Source organism: Lepidochelys kempii, chromosome 5, assembly GCF_965140285.1.
Source record: "Lepidochelys kempii isolate rLepKem1 chromosome 5, rLepKem1.hap1, whole genome shotgun sequence".
NCBI classification, from domain to species: Eukaryota; Metazoa; Chordata; order Testudines; family Cheloniidae; genus Lepidochelys; species Lepidochelys kempii.
The window spans coordinates 51,737,212-51,758,564 of NC_136384.1; the positions used below are offsets into that span (position 1 = coordinate 51,737,212).

The following is a 21,353-nucleotide window of genomic DNA, read 5'->3' on the forward strand; positions in this document are numbered from 1 at the left end:
GACCTAGCATCTCATTTGTAGAGGTTTGTAGGGGACAAGGTTTGCATTTATATATGACACTGCAAATATGCTCATTAAAAATATCCTTAAAACTAAACGGTGGTAATTGAGCTAAAGCTTTTGAGTGGTTCATTTGTATAGTAGACTGGATTCTGATGTAAAGCACGCTATACATTCTGAGTCCTTTATATTTGTTTAAAACAGGGCTATCTGGAAAAGAGTACATCTGAAATTTCTAAAAGCCACATTTAAAAAAAAACACATTTTTTCTTGCAAGAAAGATGTCTGCAAAGTTTTAAACTGATATCTGGTAATATTGATTTTTGAAGGTGTCACTGATGTTTTTTTTAAACCCTACTTAGTCTACATGCGTGTAATATTCACTTTTTAATAATGATTTGCTGTTCTGTATCTTGTGCTATTAAAGATTTCTTTTAAAAACGCTAACAGACTTTTAAAAATCACAGCAGCTTCTGCACATAGTTATTAAAGTCATAAGTATTATGCTATGGCGAAAAATTCCCTCAAAAGGAATTGTAGTAATAATAATAATGCCAAGGGCCTGAAGGTTTTCTATGGACGTACTAAGGCATTTCATTCTCGTTTTCCTGATACGCCCCTTTAATCCCATGCAAAGGAAATGAGAGAAATCCATGACCAAATGCCACCACCACTAAGTATGAGGTAGTTTGCCTGATGGAGTTTAGATACAAATACAGGTAGGGGAGGAAAATGACATACTGCAGCAACCTGCCCATTATTGCTCCTTCTCCCTAGCGCTGTGCAAATCTGTCTCTTTCTCTCCCTCTCTCTCCGGCTTTCCTGTAATTCTCCCCCTCAGCCAGATCGGCTGGATGGAGATAAACCCTCAGAGGAGGCAGACAGGGAGGAGGCAGATCCTCGCACACAGAGGGAGGGATAGAACGCTGCGGCGACGACTTTGCTCTTTAAATTGGGCTCAAAGCCGATTACAGCTGATCTCCCACGTGACGTTTCCCTTTCTGGCTCCCGGCGGAGTTTGCTGGGGGATCCTCGCGGGCGCTGCGCGTCTCTCCCCGCAGCGGGAGCAGCTGGGGCTCCGTGCGCAACTTTTTTGGCCACGGGTAGGCAGGGAGAGGAGCGACCGCGCGTGGGCCTGGCGGCTCGGGATGCTTCGCCCCGTGCCTGAGGGTTAGCGCGGGGCGGTGGCGGCAGCAGCCCCTCAGAGCGGCAGCCCCGGAAGAGCCGCCCAGAGGGAAGTAGCAGCACCAAGCCCGCGAGGACAGCACCAGCTCGACTTTCCCACCCCCAGCCCGCGGTGCAGGCGGGAGAGCAGCGCCGGGACCCTGCCAGCGCGTCCGGCCGGAGGGGCTCAGCGCCGGTCCCGCCGCCTCCGAGAGCAGCCCCCAGCCGGGCGGGCGGAGCGCCGCGGCCGGCAGCGGGCCGTCGGTGCAGGCAGAGCCCATGAGGCACCGTCGCGGCTCGGCGGGGCTGTGAGCGCCCGGCGGCAGTTGCCGGATGCGGGGCAGGGCGGGCGGGCAGTGAGGCGGAGGCGGAGGCCGGCCCGCTGCCCAGGCACCATGCAGAAGAGCGTGCGCTACAACGAGGGGCACGCCCTGTACCTGGCCCTGCTGGCCCGCAAGGAGGGCACCAAGCGCGGCTACCTGAGCAAGAAGACGGCGGAGACCAGCCGCTGGCACGAGAAGTGGTTCGCGCTCTACCAGAACGTGCTCTTCTACTTCGAGAGCGAGCAGAGCGCCCGGCCCGCCGGCATGTACATGCTGGAGGGCTGCAACTGCGAGCGGGCGCCGGCCCCCAAGGGCGCCTCCGCCGGCAGCGCCAAGGACACCGCGCTGGACAAGCAGGTACCGGACCCCCCGCGCTTCTCATAGACACGGGGCTCCTCTCTGGTGGGGTCAGCCCCCCGCCCTCACTATAGGCTCATCCCTCCCGCGGGGTCATCACCCCCCCCCAAGCCTCCCTCATGCAGCAGCGGTCCCCCAGCTAGTTCCTTCGGGGCTCTAACATGGACCGGGAGCACCCGCTGCCGTTTCAGTCCGCCTAGGTGTGTGGAGGGGGTCACTAAACGAATCGAAAGTAGCGGTTCAGCTCGAAGTGAAAACGCGTATGCCTTGTAACTACCCTGAGAAGGGCTGCACGCGGTAGGAAAAAACTAGGAGCACAGGAACTGCCACCTCGGGTCCAACCCGTGGGTCCATCCATTCCAGTATCCTCCCTCCGACAGTGGCTGCTTCAAGAGGAAGAGGCAAGAGATCTTGCCTTGTGCCCTAAAGCATGGGGGTTTATCCCTTCCAAACCCTTTTTTAAATGACCCTAATGTAACTCTGGATGTTCTCATTGTCCATATAAACTAGGGCAGAGATATGTCCCCGGTCTTTTAGCTGGCCCATCTTCCCAGTAGTTGCACTTCCATGCTTTATACAAAGTGCCTGAGTATTAAAATGTCATGAACTAATGACTTTCCACTATTGAGCAATTACAGGCCGGGCTCCTCTGGGAGATAACTACATACCCAATAGAGCCAGCCTAAACAGATAAAGAATTCTGGGACAAATGTGTGGCAACAATGTGTATGAGCCTTAAAACTAATCAGATTCCATTTTGGGGCAATGGCAAAACCTGCAGTTCTTTGAGCCATTTTAAACCCTGCTATAGTGAAACCTATTCTAAGAAGCTAGTGGAAGGACCAGGAAAAAGTGGACATAGTCAATTTATACTATGATGTACTTAGGGGGCAATCCCCAGAGGAAGGGGGTTGTGAAGGAGAGTAAATCAGACCAATATTTGTCTAATATTTTTAACGCTGAACAAAATTGTAATGGAAACTAAATCATGAAACTTTAGAGTCCAGTCCTGCATTTCCTTACTCATGCAACAAAACACAGAGACTTCAGTGAGAGTGGAGGACAGCTCATGTATGGTAAGAGTTGCAGGAGCTGGTCCCTAAAGTGGATACTTCTTAAGCCATGGGGTGTTGGGTTTTTGTTTGTGATATTCAACAACATGCCAAAAAAACATACATCTTTCAAAACAATGAATAAGAGGACACTGCATTTATGCTACGTAATAATGGATCAGATATTCTACTCTAGGCCTCCTCTATTTTAGGATAATGCACCTAATGTGAAATTCTGGTGTCCTTTTATTCACTGCTTTGCAGAAGTCTGTGCATTAAACTTGCATGTAGCATGTGCTGATTCATCTGTGCTTCACAGAAGATATCAACAGGTGTCAAACTGGTTTGGAGAAGTTTGGTTACTTCCAAAGAGGAAGGTATCAGGTGAACTCAGGCATTTGTTTTGAAAGAGGAATAAACCTTTCTCAGCTTATGAAAATCTTCTAGTCCATTTACTTTGTTTAGATTGATATATGTGTTAGAGCTAAATTCAGAAAGTATCTCCTCTTTTGCTGCCTTGTCTTAACTTTCCATTTATTAATAGTCCTTTTGGCATTGATATTTTCATGCTTATCTAACTCATCCAACATCTATAGGTAAAAATATACCTAGTTATGCAAATTAACATATGCACATTGGGATGATTAATAGAACTCTTTTGATTGCTTCTTTGATGTATAATCTTGTCAGGGTGAGTAATTGAAGTGTATGGGAATCCCTGGTTCAAATGAACATGTATTTATTCCTTAATGTCAGTCTTCTAGGACTCTCCACCCCAATCTTTTCATGGGTTTACTGTCTTACGTTTCTATAACTAGTGTTTTTAAAGTGCAGTTAGACTAAGAAAACTATGTGAAAACAGCACCTTTTATGTATCTGCTCTTTGGGTGTCTTTAAGTCATGCTTATTTTACTGACAGAAATAAGACACTTTTTTAAAATGCGTTTAGCACAACAAAATTATAGGAGAGCAAGCTGGATTCTATCCGGCTTTAAACATCAACTAAATTGCTAAGTTCTGCCAGAAAATATGTTTATTGAAGATTTGAGAGGGAGAAAGAATACAGTTACAGTTTTCAGATCCTGGTTTGAGTTTGCAAGGCTGGCAGTTAGAAAAATTCTCCTTTAGTCTGAAAAATGAACAAAGCTGATATGGAGTTATTGAAAGTAATAAATATGGAACTCTATAATATCACTTTATTCTCAGTACCTCCTTAAAATCATTTTAATTCTCTTCCAAATGTGATAAGTATCCATACAGACAAAAATGTGTGTGTTTTAGGGTTGCCAACTTTGAAGCTATTCCACGAGATTTTTCTCCCAACATGACATAATGTCATTTTCTTAAAATATCCTATTAAAATCTCCCAGATTGCTTTCAATAGTCAGCGGGAGATTGATGCCGATTCTGGGAGACTCCAGACCAATCCTGGAGGGTTGGCAACCCTAGTGTATTTTCTAAGAACTACAGTTATATTTTTCAGTGTGAAACAAAACAAAAAAGTATTTGAAAACACATTAAACCAGTACAATGCTTCTGTTTTCCTTTTCTTTCTTGAAGCACCTACCTTGATGCACCCATCCTATTAGAAGGGAAAATAATACAACTGAAAAATGAGTTCTCTGTTTTCATAAAATAGGAGTATAAAGTTATTTGTAACAGATGATAATGAAGGTTCAGCATTTACACTTTCACTTCCACCTGTGCAAGGCTAGCTTCACCAGAAGCATTTGTTGCTTCCATGAGCAGATAAAATGTTATTTGGTGATTTAAAAAGAATTATTTCCCAGGCAGAGCCTTGTTCTCCAGAAGGGGGAGAAGAGAAGATTTTAAAAAACATCACCTCCTTCAAGACAAGGGAGCTTACCTTACACACTTAGTTTACCTGGGAAGCTTAGATACTATAATGATAGGTGTTATACAGTATCCTAAATTAGACAGTGTGAGGTGTGGGGACAGTTTTTTAATCCATAATTCATTTATTACAGCTTGCACTTATGCTTTGGTTTGTCTATTTAGATTTTATCTTACTAGGTGATTTAGGGTTAAAGCAGGTGGGTAACTGCAGTAGACAATGAAAGAAAGAAATTGGAGTATGAGATGTCATGACAAAAATAGTGAGACACATCAAAAAAAGTAAAAATTCTGGATTGTTTCAAGCAGGTTGTAGTACAATATATAAATGGGAGCCTTTTTAAAGATACTATTTTGCTACTGAGGAAAATATTTCTATTTAAGTTATTTCACGGGATATTCCACTGAAATAGTTGAAAGTATGTTCAATAGCATGGGAAATATGCATTTGTGGGGCTGCAGCACCTCATGTGGTTTGCAAAACTTGCTGATTAATACATTTATCATTCAGTCAATGAAAGATGAAGTTGTAATGTACATTTGACAAAAGAATTTGTTTTCTATCAGTTCTACCGCTGTGGATTATAGAAGATGCATGCAAAAGAAAAAACATTTGTTTCATTTTTTTAGTTATTTTACATATCCTTTTGATTTAGAAACTGAATTGATAGTCTTGCTTGTAATGTCATGTATCAGATAAGATCTTTGGAGTTAAGTTTTTACATTTCAGCAGGGAAAACATCAGTGTTGGTGAATTTCAGCCAGCAAATATGTTTATGTGCAGATGTGCACACTCCCTGATCCCCATCAAACACAAGCAGATAAAGATTCCACATTTTTAACCACTACTAGTACTGTTAGGCTCTTCCACCAATCTGTCTCAGAGGATTATTACACAAGGACAGTAACTACTGTACAATTTCTAGAGTATACTGAATGCCTTCAGTTTAATGCTCCACTTTTTATAATAATGTATTAGAGACTTGTGGCACTGTTTTAATAATTCTGATATAGTGTATGCAATTTTTATGGCTCTTGCCTAGTGATAGCAGTGGGAGGACTTTTTAAAAATATTTTTCATCCTGTTTCAAAAAGATTTATTTTAAAAGTGTAGTTTCTGATTCAATATTCAAGAAATTATACAATCCATTAATAAATGGACATTCAGTTGTTTTTATAGTTAATGACCTTTTATGGAGTTTTTAATTTTCCCCAATGTATTTTGAACTCAAAACTTTGAATTTTAGAAGAGCTTTTTGATAAATAACTTCTGCACATGAGAGTCATCGCCATCTGTTAAATCCTATTTTAAATTAATTTTAAAACAGGTTTATTTAAAACATGATAATATAGAAATAGCTTAGTTTGTAAGCCACCAATCTGAAAGTGAAAATATTATACACTGAAAAGTTTAAAGTCTGATTCAAATTAAAATGTTTCTTTCCCACCCCTAATAGAACCACGAGCCATAAACCAGAAACAGGTGGAGCTCCTGGCATGCCAAAACTTCACTATGACTGTGGTTTTGAGAGCAAATATCTTTGTGCTTCAGAAGGTCATTAAGGAAAAATTACTTAATATCTGTAAGTGATTAATCTCTTTACAATTAAAATGAAACACAACCATTCTTCAATGCCTCATTAGAGAATAGAACCTGTGGTCCAGTGAACTCATTCAATTTAGAGAAAAAGGGCTTTATGGAAGTATGGATAGTTGAATAAAAGTTATTCTAAATAGTCTATATTGGGCCAATGCCTATATAATTACAGTTTGTTTTATAACTGTATATGGATTAAGCTCAACATTTAAAATGTAGTTTTATATGATTGAAAAAAATAGAGTCTTAGAATATTTTAAGCTTTTAGCTTTACTATATGATTTAAGAAAAGTGGGATGATTCTTGCCTTGTACCTTGTCTGAAATAATCTTCCTCCCACTTAACAAAATTAAATGTAGTACTAAGTCTGTGTCCCCTCAGATTAACAAAATCCAATTATTTGAATTTTTACTGTTGCCTGTAGTTCTATATTTATTTAGTTTTGCTGTGCTTCTATTTATAAAGGGCAGAGAAATTATATGATGTGTGAAACCTCTTTATTTTAAATACAGTTACTGAAATAATGAAAAAGACACATGCCATCAGACCACGCTCACTGAATTTTTTTAAGTAATACAATATAAAATCATACAGTGATTCTGTGTTCAGAAGAGACTATCATAATCAACTGCCTTTTCAGGTATAATATCGTCCATGATTCTTAATTCTTTTTAGCTCATCTTAAGTGATCACTTTCCTTACAATGTATATTTTTTCATGGTCTGTGTGTATATATAAAATCTCCTCACTGTACTTTCCGCTTTATGCATCCGATGAAGTGAGCTGTAGCTCACAAAAGCTTATGCTCAAATAAATTGGTTAGTCTCTAAGGTGCCACAAGTACTCCTTTTCTTTTTGCGAATACAGACTAACATGGCTGCTACTCTGAAATTTGCCAGGATAGTTTCTTGGGATGGTCCAAAGCATAGTCCAGGTAGTGTTGCCCACATACTAGAAATGTCCTGCTTTATTTAAAAAGAGTAGGTTAATTTGGCCTCTGATTGTCAATTGTCCATTGAAATGGCAGTGATTCATTTGTACCAACAAATGTAGAGTGTTAGTGGTGATGTTATTGGAATGAAAATATTCTTGGGATGGAAAATGAAATTTACAATTTATTTTTTCTTTTAATTTATTTGCTTTGCCAAAGGAGGAGTTCTTATTTTAAAAAAAAAACAACCCAAAAATCTCTCACTGATATTAGTTCTATTGTGGCGACTTATGTTCCTCGCAAGCATTAAGGGCCCACTGGGACTTTTTGAGTGAGTAGGGATTCTTACATGAGTAAGGGTTTGCAGGATGAGGTCCTTGATGTATCCCCAGATGTCATGGCAGTGAGTGTCATATAACAGTCTAGACTGTGGGCATTAGTTCACAAAATACATCAATGTAAATTTATACATTGCAAGTAGCAGTCTAAAAATTAATTGCTGACACTGCTGTCCTTTTAATGCAAGTTACATTATGAGAGATTGCCTGTGGCTCTTCATGTAGAATTGAAAAGTGAACTTACAGGATGCCACCTGGCCTTCAGGCAACAGGCAGTATAAAAATAGAAAAATGTAATTTGTGTGATCTCACTATTGATTGAACCAAGCAGAAAAGTGCAGACTCTTCATTTATTTTTAACTGAGACTATATCTGTTTGTTTAGAATTTTGCATATTTTTATATGGTGGGAGAATGACTAGGAAAAGCCACAGCTATATCCACAAGTGTTTAATATACCAGAAATGTTAAATTTTATCTTTAAATGCTCATTTTTCACACTTTAAAATCAGTGCATCTGCTTTATATCATTACAAATCAGGCTACCTGCTAATATACAACACTAGTGGAGCTATGTGTCCCAGAAATGAGTCTAAATAAATTAATTAGTAGAACTCATTAATTTCTCAATTGTTTCCCTTTTCAAAATTAATAGAATTCATATGTGTAATGATAATAAGTGGGGAATCAGAGGATACTGACCCCTGTCATGTGATGGGGATATTAACCTTTAGTAACTCTAATCCATGTCAAGTGACTAGGGCCAGGAATGCACAATCAGTCTGTTAGTGGCAACCCTGATCATGTCACACTCAGAGGAAAACTAAAGTAGAGCAAATGACACTACCTCAATGCCTCAGTCTGGAAAGGAACATAGAGTACTGGAGAAGTTGCTGTACCACTTCCATGTTTTCCTTGAGGCAAGTGGTGTTTCAGCAAAATCAGAGAGGGTGAAATTTTTCACACTGCTGCATGTGGTAGACCCAGGGCCTTTGACTATTTACAATATGTCTGATGGGAACATAAAGAGGAAAGCAAATGACTGGACAATGTCATTCAAAAATATTTTGATCCCACCCAGAATGTCAACTGGCAAAGTCGTATTTGCAGAGCTAGTGAAAACTACTTCTCAAACAAAACTGAGAAATACCAGTCAGTGAAAGAATGAAGATGCATGAAATTAAAACTGAAAACCAAGGCATAAGGATAAACTACAGGTGTCAAGAAGTGGCAGAGATCAGATTATTTGCAATAAATGTAGAGGCAATAACACAACACAATGATGTTTACGACACAAAGTGGTGATAGTGACAGTGTCCTTGAGCTTAAAAAAAACAGAAAAGTTTTATAAAATGAACACAAAACACATTCTGAGATTTCACTCCCTAATTACATCTATTTCTCAAACATAAGGTACAGATTGTTCAAAATAAAAAGCTTACAATTCTCTTAATAAAACACAAGAACACAATAAACAAGTTCCTGGTCTACTAACTAGTTAGACCCTACCAATTTTTTTATTAGCCCTTAAATACTGATGAACTTTTACCAATTTCTTTGCCTTTTCAGCAGCTAGCCAGATAGAAAACTTGGACCAAATCAATCCACATGTGCTGAAATCACTATTGATTGATTTGGAACTTTCTGAACCGTGGTGCAAATCTTTTATTAAACTGAGAAATCTGAATTCAAGAGTTCTTTGAGAATGTGTTAGTATGGATCCCACTGTAGATGCACATGCATCTCCTGTGCATGAGCTTGGAATCTTTAAATAGCTGTGCTTGTCAGGGCCATGCATGTGCCCTGTGCCTCCTTGTGCTCCTATGCAAGAGGATAAAGTTTGGAACAGCTGTGGTCCTCCTCTAATTCCCTGTTACTGCCCATGGGAACAAGATGGAATGTGGACTGTGTCTGACCCAAATTAGCTTTTTTCTAAGGCCTGGTTTACACTACAGAGTTAGGTTGAAAGAAGCCATCTTAAGTTGACCTGTTAATCATAGAATCATAGAATACTAGGGTTGGAAGGGACCTCAGGAGGTCATCTAGTCCAACCCCCTGCTCAAATCAGGACCAATCCCCAACTAAATCATCGCAGCCAGGGCTTTGTCAAGTCTGACCTTAAAAACTTCTAAGGAAGGAGATTCTACCACCTCCCGAGGTAACGCATTCCAGTGTTTCACCACCCTACGAGTGAAAAAGTTTTTCCTAATATCCAACCTAAACCACCTCCTCCGCAACTTGAGACCATTACTCCTTGTTCTGTCATCTGCTACCACTGAGAACAGTCTAGATCCATCCTCTTTGGAACCCTCTTTCAGGTAATTGAAAGCAGCTATCAAATCCCCCCCTCATTCTTCTCTTCTGCAGACTAAATAATCCCAGTTCCCTCAGCCTCTCTTCATAAGTCATGTGTTCCAGTCCCCTAATCATTTTTGTTGCCCTCCGCTGGATGTTTTCCAATTTTTCCACATCCTTCTTGTAGTGTGGGGCCCAAAATTGGACACAGTACTCCAGATGAGGCCTCACCAACGTCGAATAGAGGGGAACGATCATGTCCCTCGATCTGCTGGCAATGCCCCTACTTATGCATCCCAAAATGCCCTTGGCCTTCTTGGCAACAACGGCACACTGTTGACTCATATCCAGCTTCTCGTCCACTGTAACCCCTAGGTCCTTTTCTGCCGAACTGCTGCCTACCATTCGGTCCCTAGTCTGTAGCGGTGCATTGGATTCTTCTGTCCTAAGTGCAGGACTCTGCACTTGTCCTTGTTGAACCTCATCAGATTTCTTTTGGCCCAATCCTCGAATTTTTCTAGGTCCCTCTGTATCCTATCCCTCCCCTCCAGCGTATCTACCTCTCCTCCCAGTTTAGTATCATCTCCAAAGTTGCTGAGGGTGCAATCCACGTCATGCTCCAGATCATTAATGAAGATATTGAACAAAACCGACCCGAGGACCAATCCTTGGGGCACTCCACTTGATACCAGCTGCCAACTAGAATGGAGCCACTGATCACTACCCGTTGAGTCCACCAATCTAGCCAGCTTTCTATCCACCTTATAGTCCATTCATCCAGCTCATACTTCTTTAACTTGCTGGCAAGAATACTGTGGAGACCGTATCAAAAGCTTTACTAAAGTCAAGGAATAACACGTCCACTGCTTTTCCCTCATCCACAGAGTCAGTTATCTCGTCATAGAAGGCAATTAGATTAGTCAGGCATGACTTGCCCTTGATGAATCCATGCTGACTGTTCCTGATCACTTTCCTATAAGTGCTTCAGAATTGATTCCTTGAGGACCTGCTCCACGATTTTTCCAGGGACTGAGGTGAGGCTGACTGGCCTGTAGTTCTCAGGATCCTCCTTCTTCCCTTTTTTAAAGATGGGCACTACATTAGCCTTTTTCCAGTCTTCCGGGACCTCCCCCAATCACCATGAGTTTTCAAAGATAATGGCCAATGGCTCTGCAATCACATCTGCCAACTCCTTTTGCACTCTCGGATGCAGCGCATCCGGCCCTATGGACTTGTGCTCGTCCAGCTTTTCTAAATAGTCCCACTTCTTTCTCCACAGAGGGCTGGTCACCTCCTCCCCATGCTGTGCTGCCCAGTGCAGTAGTCTGGGAGCTGACCTTGTTCGTGAAGACAGAGACAAAAAAAGCATTGAGTACATTAGCTTTTTCCACATCCTCTGTCACTAGGTTGCCTCCGTCATTCAGTAAGGGGCCCACAGTTTCCTTGACTTTCTTGTTGCTAACATACTTGAAGAAACCCTTCTTGTTACTCTTAACATCTCTTGCTAGCTGCAACTCCAGGTGTGATTTGGCCTTCCTGATTTCACTCCTGCATGACTGAGTAATATTTTTATACTCTTCCATGGTCATTTGTCGAGTCTTCCACTTCTGGTAAGCTTCTTTTTTGTGTTTTAAGATCAGCAAGGATTTCACTGTTAAGCCAAGCTGGTCACCTTCCATATTTACTATTCTTTCTACACATCAGGATCGTTTGTCCCTGTAACTTCAATCAGGATTCTTTAAAATACAGCCAGCTCTCCTGGACTCCTTTCCGCCAGATGTTGTTCTCCCAGGGGATCCTGCCCATCAGTTCCCTGAGGTTGTCAAAGTCTGCATTTCTGAAGTCCAGGGTCCATATTCTGCTGCTCTCTTTTCTTCCTTGTGTCAGGATCCTGAACTCGACCATCTCATGGTCACTGTCTCCCAGGTTCCCATCCACTTTTGCTTCCCCTACTAATTCTTCCCGGTTTGTGAGCAGCAGGTCAAGAAGAGCTCTGCCCCTAGTTGGTTCCTCCAGTACTTGCACCAGGAAATTGTCCCCTACACTTTCCAAAAACTTCCTGGATTGTCTGCGCCCTGCTGTATTGCTCTCCCAGCCGATATCAGGGTGATTGAAGTCTCCCATTAGAACCAGGGCCTGCGATCTAGTAACTTCCTTTAGTTGCTGGAAGAAAGCCTCATCCACCTCATCCCCCTGGTCCGGTGGTCTATAGCAGACTCCCACCACGACATCACCCTTGTTGCTCACACTTCTAAACTTAATCCAGACTCTCAGGTTTTTCTGCAGTTTCATACCGGAGCTCTGAGCAGTCCTACTGCTCTCTTACATACAATGCAACCCCCCCCCCTTTTCTGCCCTGCCTGCCCTTCCTGAATAGTTTATATCCATCCGTGACAGTACTCCAGTCATGTGAGTTATCCCACCAAGTCTCTGTTATTTCAATCACATCATAATCCCTTGACTGTGCCAGGACTTCCAGTTCTCCCTGCTTGTTTCCCAGGCTTCATGCATTTGTGTATAGGCTCTTGAGATAACTTGCTGTTTGTCCTGCTTTCTTAGTATGAGGCAGGAGCCCGCCCCTCTCGCGCTCTCCTCCTTGTGCTTCCTCCCAGTATCCCACGTCCCCATTTACCTCAGGGCTTTGGTCTTCTTCCCCTGGTGAACCTAGTTTAAAGCCCTCCTCACTAGGTTAGCCAGCCTGCTTGCGAAGATGCTCTTCCCTCTCTTGGTTAGGTGGAGCCTGTCTCTGCCTACCACTCCTCCTTCTTGGAACACCATCCCATGGTGCAAGAATCCAAAGCCTTCTCTCCGACACCACCTGTGTAGCCATTCGTCGACTTCCACGATTCGACGGACTGTACCCAGGCCTTTTCCTTCCCTGGGGAGGATGGACGAGAACACCACTTGCGGCTCAAACTCCTTTATCCTTCTTCCCAGAGCCATGTAGTGTATGTGTCTACACTACTGGGTTCTTTACGCTGACCTGTGTTGCCTTTAATGTTGACTTCTGTAATCCACCTCTGCAAGAGGCACAGCGCTTAATTCAATTTTCATGGATAGACTGCGAGGTAGTGCAGATGCAGCGTTGTGTAATTCGACTTAATTGGCCTCCAGGTGGTATCTCACAATGCTCATCTGTGACTGCTCTGGAGATCATTCTCACCTCTGCTGCACTGCAGCCAGGTACACAGGAAACAGTCCCTCCCCTGCTAAAGCCCCGGGAATTTTTGATATCCCATTTCCTGTTTGATCAACATTGGGAGCATGCCAGCCTGAGCACAGCTGATCATGGAGACAACATGCCCCAAATGGGCTCCAGCCTGGTCTGCACAGGAGGTGGTGCCTCTCCCTCCTGCGTGCCTGCATGGCACTTGATAGCCTGCTGTGCAGCCGCGCAGCTTAGAGGGAACTTAGCTGATGACCCATATCGTTGTCAATATGGTTCCATGTGATAAATTTCTGTTTTTTTCAGTTTGCTTTGTTACAAAACCTAGGAAATTGCACACAAAGAAGTATGCTAAAGGAACATTATTAAGGTTGCAAAGACAAGCACTCAGAAATTAGGAAATGCCAGAAATGCCTGTGCAACATTAATTTAGCCACCTTATGCATATACATGTGATAGTCTTTATTTATGTAATCACGTACTGTTTTTTCTACAGAACCCCTACTTTACTCTCCACACAATGGACAGTGCTCATTGAATGAGCAGATATTCAAATTTTTGTTTTATACTCATTGTTCAATATGTGGTCTCAGGTCTTATTTAGTGCACATGATTCAAACCCTCCTTGAATATAGAATTATTTAATTTCCTCAGTGTTTTTTATTGTGGTGCTCATCACTGTAGTATGAGTGATTTACAAATATTAATTATTTTCACAACATTCCAGTGAGTGGTATTTTTATTCCCATTTTACAGATGTGGCCTGAGGCATAGAGACACTAATGTCAGAAGTAACAAGAGTGATGTAGTGGTGGGAGTCTGCTATAGACCACCGGACCAGGGGGATGAGGTAGATGAGGCTTTCTTCCGGCAGCTCACGGAAGCTACTAGATCGCATGCCCTGATTCTCATGGGTGACTTTAATTTTCCTGATATCTGCTGGGAGAGCAATACAGCAGTGCATAGACAATCCAGGAAGTTTTTGGAAAGCGTAGGGGACAATTTCCTGGCGCAAGTGCTAGAGGAGCCAACTAGGGGGGGCGCTTTTCTTGACCTGCTGCTCACAAACCGGGTAGAATTAGTGGGGGAAGCAAAAGTGGATGGGAATCTGGGAGGCAGTGACCATGAGTTGGTTGAGTTCAGGATCCTGACGCAGGGAAGAAAGGTAAGCAGCAGGATACGGACCCTGGACTTCAGGAAAGCAAACTTCGACTCCCTCAGGGAACAGATGGCCAAGATCCCCTGGGGGACTAACTTGAAGGGGAAAGGAGTCTAGGAGAGCTGGCTGTATTTCAAGGAATCCCTGTTGAGGTTACAGGGACAAACCATCCCAATGAGTCGAAAGAATAGTAAATATGGCAGGCGACCAGCTTGGCTTAATGGTGAAATCCTAGCGGATCTTAAACATAAAAAAGAAGCTTACAAGAAGTGGAAGGTTGGACATATGACCAGGGAAGAGTATAAAAATATTGCTCGGGCATGTAGGAATCATATCAGGAGGGCCAAATCGCACCTGGAGCTGCAGCTAGCAAGAGATGTTAAGAGTAACAAGAAGGGTTTCTTCAGGTATGTTGGCAACAAGAAGAAAGCCAAGGAAAGTGTGGGCCCCTTACTGAATGAGGGAGGCAACCTAGTGACAGAGGATGTGGAAAAAGCTAATGTACTCAATGCTTTTTTTGCCTCTGTTTTCACTAACAAGGTCAGCTCCCAGACTGCTGCGCTGGGCATCACAAAATGGGGAAGAGATGGCCAGCCCTCTGTGGAGATAGAGGCGGTTAGGGACTATTTAGAAAAGCTGGACGTGCACAAGTCCATGGGGCCGGACGAGTTGCATCCGAGAGTGCTGAAGGAATTGGCGGCTGTGATTGCAGAGCCATTGGCCATTATCTTTGAAAACTCGTGGCGAACCGGGGAAGTCCCGGATGACTGGAAAAAGGCTAATGTAGTGCCAATCTTTAAAAAAGGGAAGAAGGAGGATCCTGGGAACTACAGGCCAGTCAGCCTCACCTCAGTCCCTGGAAAAATCATGGAGCAGGTCCTCAAAGAATCAATCCTGAAGCACTTGCATGAGAGGAAAGTGATCAGGAACAGCCAGCATGGATTCACCAAGGGAAGGTCATGCCTGACTAATCTAATCGCCTTTTATGATGAGATAACTGGTTCTGTGGATGAAGGGAAAGCAGTGGATGTATTGTTTCTTGACTTTAGCAAAGCTTTTGACACGGTCTCCCACAGTATTCTTGTCAGCAAGTTAAGGAAGTATGGGCTGGATGAATGCACTATAAGGTGGGTAGAAAGCTGGCTAGATTGTCGGGCTCAACGGGTAGTGATCAATGGCTCCATGTCTAGTTGGCAGCCGGTATCAAGTGGAGTGCCCCAAGGGTTGGTCCTGGGGCCGGTTTTGTTCAATATCTTCATAAATGATCTGGAGGATGGTGTGGATTGCACTCTCAGCAAATTTGCGGATGATACTAAACTGGGAGGAGTGGTAGATACGCTGGAGGGGAGGGATAGGATACAGAAGGACCTAGACAAATTGGAGGATTGGGCCAAAAGAAATCTGATGAGGTTCAATAAGGATAAGTGCAGGGTCCTGCACTTAGGATGGAAGAATCCAATGCACCGCTACAGACTAGGGACCGAATGGCTAGGCAGCAGTTCTGCGGAAAAGGACCTAGGGGTGACAGTGGACGAGAAGCTGGATATGAGTCAGCAGTGTGCCCTTGTTGCCAAGAAGGCCAATGGCATTTTGGGATGTATAAGTAGGGGCATAGCGAGCAGATCGAGGGACGTGATCGTTCCCCTCTATTCGACATTGGTGAGGCCTCATCTGGAGTACTGTGTCCAGTTTTGGGCCCCACACTACAAGAAGGATGTGGATAAATTGGAGAGAGTCCAGCGAAGGGCAACAAAAATGATTAGGGGTCTAGAACACATGACTTATGAGGAGAGGCTGAGGGAGCTGGGATTGTTTAGCCTGCAGAAGAAAAGAATGAGGGGGGATTTGATAGCTGCTTTCAACTACCTGAAAGGGGGTTCCAAAGAGGATGGCTCTAGACTGTTCTCAATGGTAGCAGATGACAGAACGAGGAGTAATGGTCTCAAGTTGCAGTGGGGGAGGTTTAGATTGGATATTAGGAAAAACTTTTTCACTAAGAGGGTGGTGAAACACTGGAATGCGTTACCTAGGGAGGTGGTAGAATCTCCTTCCTTAGAGGTTTTTAAGGTCAGGCTTGACAAAGCCCTGGCTGGGATGATTTAACTGGGAATTGGTCCTGCTTCGAGCAGGGGGTTGGACTAGATGACCTTCTGGGGTTCCTTCCAACCCTGATATTCTATGATTCTATGATTCTAAGTGTCAACAAATTTTGGGTGCCCAATTTGAGAAGCATAGGGCCTGATTCTTCAGAGAACTTAGCATTTTATAAGTTAAGGCACTATCCTTGGACTTTGGAGACTGGATTTCAGTTCCCTGCTCCATTATAGATTTCCCACATGACCATGGGCAAGTCACTCAGCCTCTCTGTGGCTCAGTTCCTCATCTGCAAAATGGGCATAGTAGTACTTCCCTACCTCACAGGGTATTGTAAGGGTGAGTATATTAAAGACTGTGAAGTGATTTGAGATCTACTGGTGAAAACGTGCTATATAAGAGCTAAGTATTATTTATTTATGTGTAGCATTTTATTTGTTCATATCATAGTTCAGTTACAGTTATGAGTGTTCAGGAAATCGGTATCTCAAATTGGATACCCAGAAAATGAGAAACACACAATTAGTAGCCCCATGTGAAAAGTGTAAGTTGCTAGCTTAGCTTGCCTACTATTGCACAGGGACTCTGCAGCAGAAGCAGAGATAGAATCCTGTTCTCTAGGTTAGTATTCAACTGCTTTAATTGTGAGATGTCATTCACTACCCATCTTCCAAATTCTACCAAAAATATTAGGCAGAGGTCCTACAAACAACAGCCATATTTACTACACAGCCCTGATTCATGCCAAGTGCACTGTATGTGACATGTGTCTTATGGAAAAATAGTATAAAGATTAATATAATGCATATGAATAAAGGAGCTGAATTAAGTTTATAGTCTATATACAAGATAACTTCTTTATACATATAACTTCTGAGTTCTTAACTGTACAACTTTAATATTCTTTTAATATAAAGTTTTCTTTGTAATTAAAGTTTATATTATGGTATAATAATATTGTATGGTATTATAGTACAATACAGTTTAAATCTTTTTGTTTACAATTCAAAGTAGAAAACTCTTGAATATAAAAAGGAAAGAAACATCAGATTTAGAACAAATGTTTGTAAAAAATGAAGCCCTTAGGTACCACAGGTTACAGGTGCTATAAGAATATATTAGCTAGATAGATGCAATTCATTTTGATGCCTATTCCTTATTGTAACTGGTGTGAGCTTACAACTCCTAGGCCTAATTGTTTTTATATTTGTGCTGCCTGCTGCAGATGGAAGTTTCATAAGTGCATTATTTGGTGGCCTGAGGGAAGAACTAGCAAGCTGGTGTCCAGTATTATGGTCCAAGAATGTGAAGCGAGCTAAAAAAGCTCTCTGATAGAGCAATCTCAAAATTGCTACCGATCTATGAAAATATGGATGCATAACATTTACTAATATTAAAGTGCTTTAAAAAGAAATGTTCTTTTCCTAATGCTGTGCTGGACTCTGCAGCTTAGTGGCATATACCTTGGCTGTGTATCAGGAAGCTGAACATAACAAAGGCATGTGTTAGAACGTTTTGTTGATAATTTAAAGGAACAGTTACTGATTTTAAGTGAAATAAATAAAAAATATAATTTTCATATAGTGAAAAGAATTTTCAGTAGTTTATTAACTTCTCACTATTTGTCTTATTAAATGGATGCTCTCAGATTCAACTTCTTAAAAAAATTCTTTAGCAAATATCACTATAGATTGTGTTTGTGTAGTCTGAAGGGGTTTACTTTCATATTTGTGTGCTTGTGTAACTCTAAGTGTATTAACAGCATGGGCCATGCATCATTATTTGAGGAAGGGCGGACAAGTGGTTAAGACCCTAGCTTGCACTGGGGAGACCTGGGTCAAATCCCTGCTGCACAATAGTCTTCCTGTGGGACTTTGGGCAAGTTACTTAGCCTCTCTGTGCTTCAGTTCCTCAGCTGTAAAACAGGAATAATAGCACTCTCTAACCTCAGAAGCATTGTTGTGAGGATAAAGACATTCAAGCTTGTGATGTGCTCAGATACTATGGTGATAGGGGAGCCATATAAGTACCTAAATTAGTTAGAGTAATACAGTGTGGTGTTGGTGTGTGGTGATTGATTAATAATGTGTGCTGTTGTATACACAACTAGCCTAGGGTTGCCAGTTTTGGCTGGATATATTCCTGGAGATTTCATCACATGACGTAACCTTTAATTACAGGTTGATCTTTAATTCCTGGAGACTCCAGGCAAATCCTGGAGGGTTGGCAACCCTAAACTAGCACAGGATACTTCCCTACCTTAAGAAGGGCCTGATCCAAACACAATGAAATACTCTGTTGAAGTTAATGACTTCAATGGGCTTTGGGGCTTATCATGCAAATTCTTTCTACTGGGTCTACTCACTACTCAGAATAGTTCCATTGTCTTCAGCTGGACTACTCAGGTTGCAAGCAGTATGCCTGGTACTAAGTGTCTGTGGGATTGGGCGCTAAATTATATAGGGCAAAGGAAGAGAGAATATTGGTCAAGGGGAGGGAGGGCAAGGGAAAGATGAGATTTATACATAAAATTCTGAGAGCTGTGATGCATACAGCGTGTCAGTCCTCCCCCCCCCACCTTTTTTTAAATGTAAATGTTTCTGTTGTTAAAGCAACTTGGCACAGAAATTAAGTTCAGCTTTGGAAAGCTAACAGGGTTTTAAAGAGGGATTTGAAAGGAGAGAGGGAGGTTTCTTCACATCACATAGATCCAGGGAGGTCCAGACATAGAAGGTGGTTCTTCGAGATATTAGTGGGAGAAAGATACAAGGGACCCGTACATGAAGGCAAGTGGAGCTGGTTGAGAATATTATGAGAGATTGTTACAGGAGTAGTGGTGACTTCCAGTGAAGAACTCTGACTTTCTTGACAGAGAATGAGAAATGCAGTACGGCACATTGGGCACCTGAGAGAGAGATGTTGCTATTCCTTCTCAAAAGAGACCTAGTAGATGGTTAAATTAGATTTAATGTCCTAATGTGTTCTTGTTGCTATTTCTTTCCTGTATTTTTGGAGAATGACTTTACATCATGTATCCCAGGGACCCAACCTCTTTGCAGTTATACCAACAAGTCTTCTAACTGCTGCCTATGCTAACTGATGTTTCTCCTCTTTTCTGAACAATATTTTGTAATAACTGAAGGCTACCAGTATTTGATTTTGGTTTTATTACAGTTATATTACATAGTTTATGTTATATAATTTATTTTACAGACTTACTATAGATTTTTATGTTGCTGTGTCATCTGAGTTATATTTCCCAATATATTGGCTCAATGTACATTGGATAATCTTTTTGTTATGTATATTGTACAGTGTCTAGCACAATAGGGCTCTTATTCATGACTGGGGCCTTAGGGGCTTCTGCGGTTCAAATAATAAAATAATAATTAATATGGCAATTGAGTTGTCATCAAGAGTAAGTTTTGTTAACTCTGCCCCTCACCCCACATTTCCACATCCCCACTGTGGCCAATTCCTGTCACTTCTTCATTTACAGCTTGTCTAAAATGTGATCCTCCTTCTCCATCATGATGGTTGAATCATCATTCCAAACTCTTGTTGTCTCCAGCCTTGACTGCTGTACCCTCTTTCTCTTCTCAGGCCTTTTTGATATTAACTGGCCTTCCTTCAATCTGTCCAAAAACTGATGCCAAAATAAACTTTCTTGTCTGTTGCTTCTTCTTTGTTACACCCACACCTTTTCAGTCACTTTATTGGATCTCCTTTGCGGTATGCTCTAAGTTCAAATTCTTGTCCTTCCTTCTACGTGTCTGACCTCATCTTAGGTGTCTACTCAGTCCATGTCCACCAGTGGCTCCAACCTTGATACTCATCTCAACTAATAATTCTGCGGTGCCTCAGCATCTTCCCTCATGCTGCCTCCATGTTAGAAATGTCTTGTAACAATCAGCTTGTTAAACCTTCACCCCCACCTCATTCAAATTGCTCCTGAAAACACAATTCTATGGCTTTGCCTACAAGAAATGTTAAAACAAATGACTTATCTTCATTGTGTTTGAACCACATAAAGACATCATTCCCAAAATGAGTTACTATGTAAATACATTTGAATCACTCATGTCCTTCCTTACCCGTTCCCCATCCTGTTATACAATATATCCTGCTTTTCTGTCAAATCCATCGTTTGGATTGAACACTTTTTTGAGATCAGGGAATTTCTTCTCTGTGTTCTCTGTGAAAAGACTACTGTGTGGTGAGAGCTAAAATATAGTTAACTGACCCCACTTGATGAGGTTGCTGTAAGCCTAGCAGTACATCAGAATGTTTTAGATACTTTGTACACTGGGACTACAGCAATAACCTTGAGTGCAAGTACACTAAGTATACCAACCACTTGGCCCTATAATATGTAGTACCTGATAACTTCTCAGTCGTTACTGAAAATGAATTAAATACTCTTGTGTAGATCCACCTGCCCAGAGTTTGGTTATATTGTTTATGGTCTCCTGGGGGACATACACCTCTGTTGTCCTCCAGTTTCCTCACACACCTGAAGTTTGCAGGCTCCTTCCCCTGAATCCTGCCGCTGGCAACCTCCCACCCACAACCTGCTTCTTGGCTCAGCTCCCTGCTTCCTACACAGTCTCTTGGTCCTGTGTCTTGGTTCCCTGGTCCTGTTGCTTGCCTGTGAATTCTCCTGCGGAAGCTCTTTGATGTTCCAGGTTACTCCTGGTGGAGAGGAAGAAAGTAGGTACTGGGATACTACAGTGGTAGTGCCATGTAAGAACTTGAAGAGAGACACAGTGAATCTGCTGCTTGACAGATTAATTACAATAATAATACTCAGGTGCTGAGTCAATTATTTTACTTCTAGGATGATTGCAGATGAAGCAAAATGTCTAAATTGAACTATAACAACTTACTTAACAAAGGTCAGACAGGTTCCCAACAATTTCCAAAATAGTTTTGATTATTGTTCTTAATGGAACATTTTTTCCATTGTCTTCAGTGACATGTGAGGTCTTTATTAAGCAAGCATATCAAAAACAACCAGAGCACCA

At 42.1% G+C, this 21,353-nt stretch overlaps 1 protein-coding gene across 1 annotated transcript in view; it reads left to right on the top strand.

The window, feature by feature from the left end:
- Positions 1-1,425: 1,425 nt before the first annotated feature.
- Positions 1,426-21,353, top strand: part of RASGRF2 (Ras protein specific guanine nucleotide releasing factor 2) — a 215,597-nt gene continuing 195,669 nt past the window's right edge. The window contains exon 1 of the mRNA XM_073344380.2: positions 1,426-1,844. Coding sequence (XP_073200481.1) covers positions 1,560-1,844 — 285 coding nt within the window. The 5' untranslated portion in view covers positions 1,426-1,559. The remainder of the gene's footprint in view (positions 1,845-21,353) is intronic.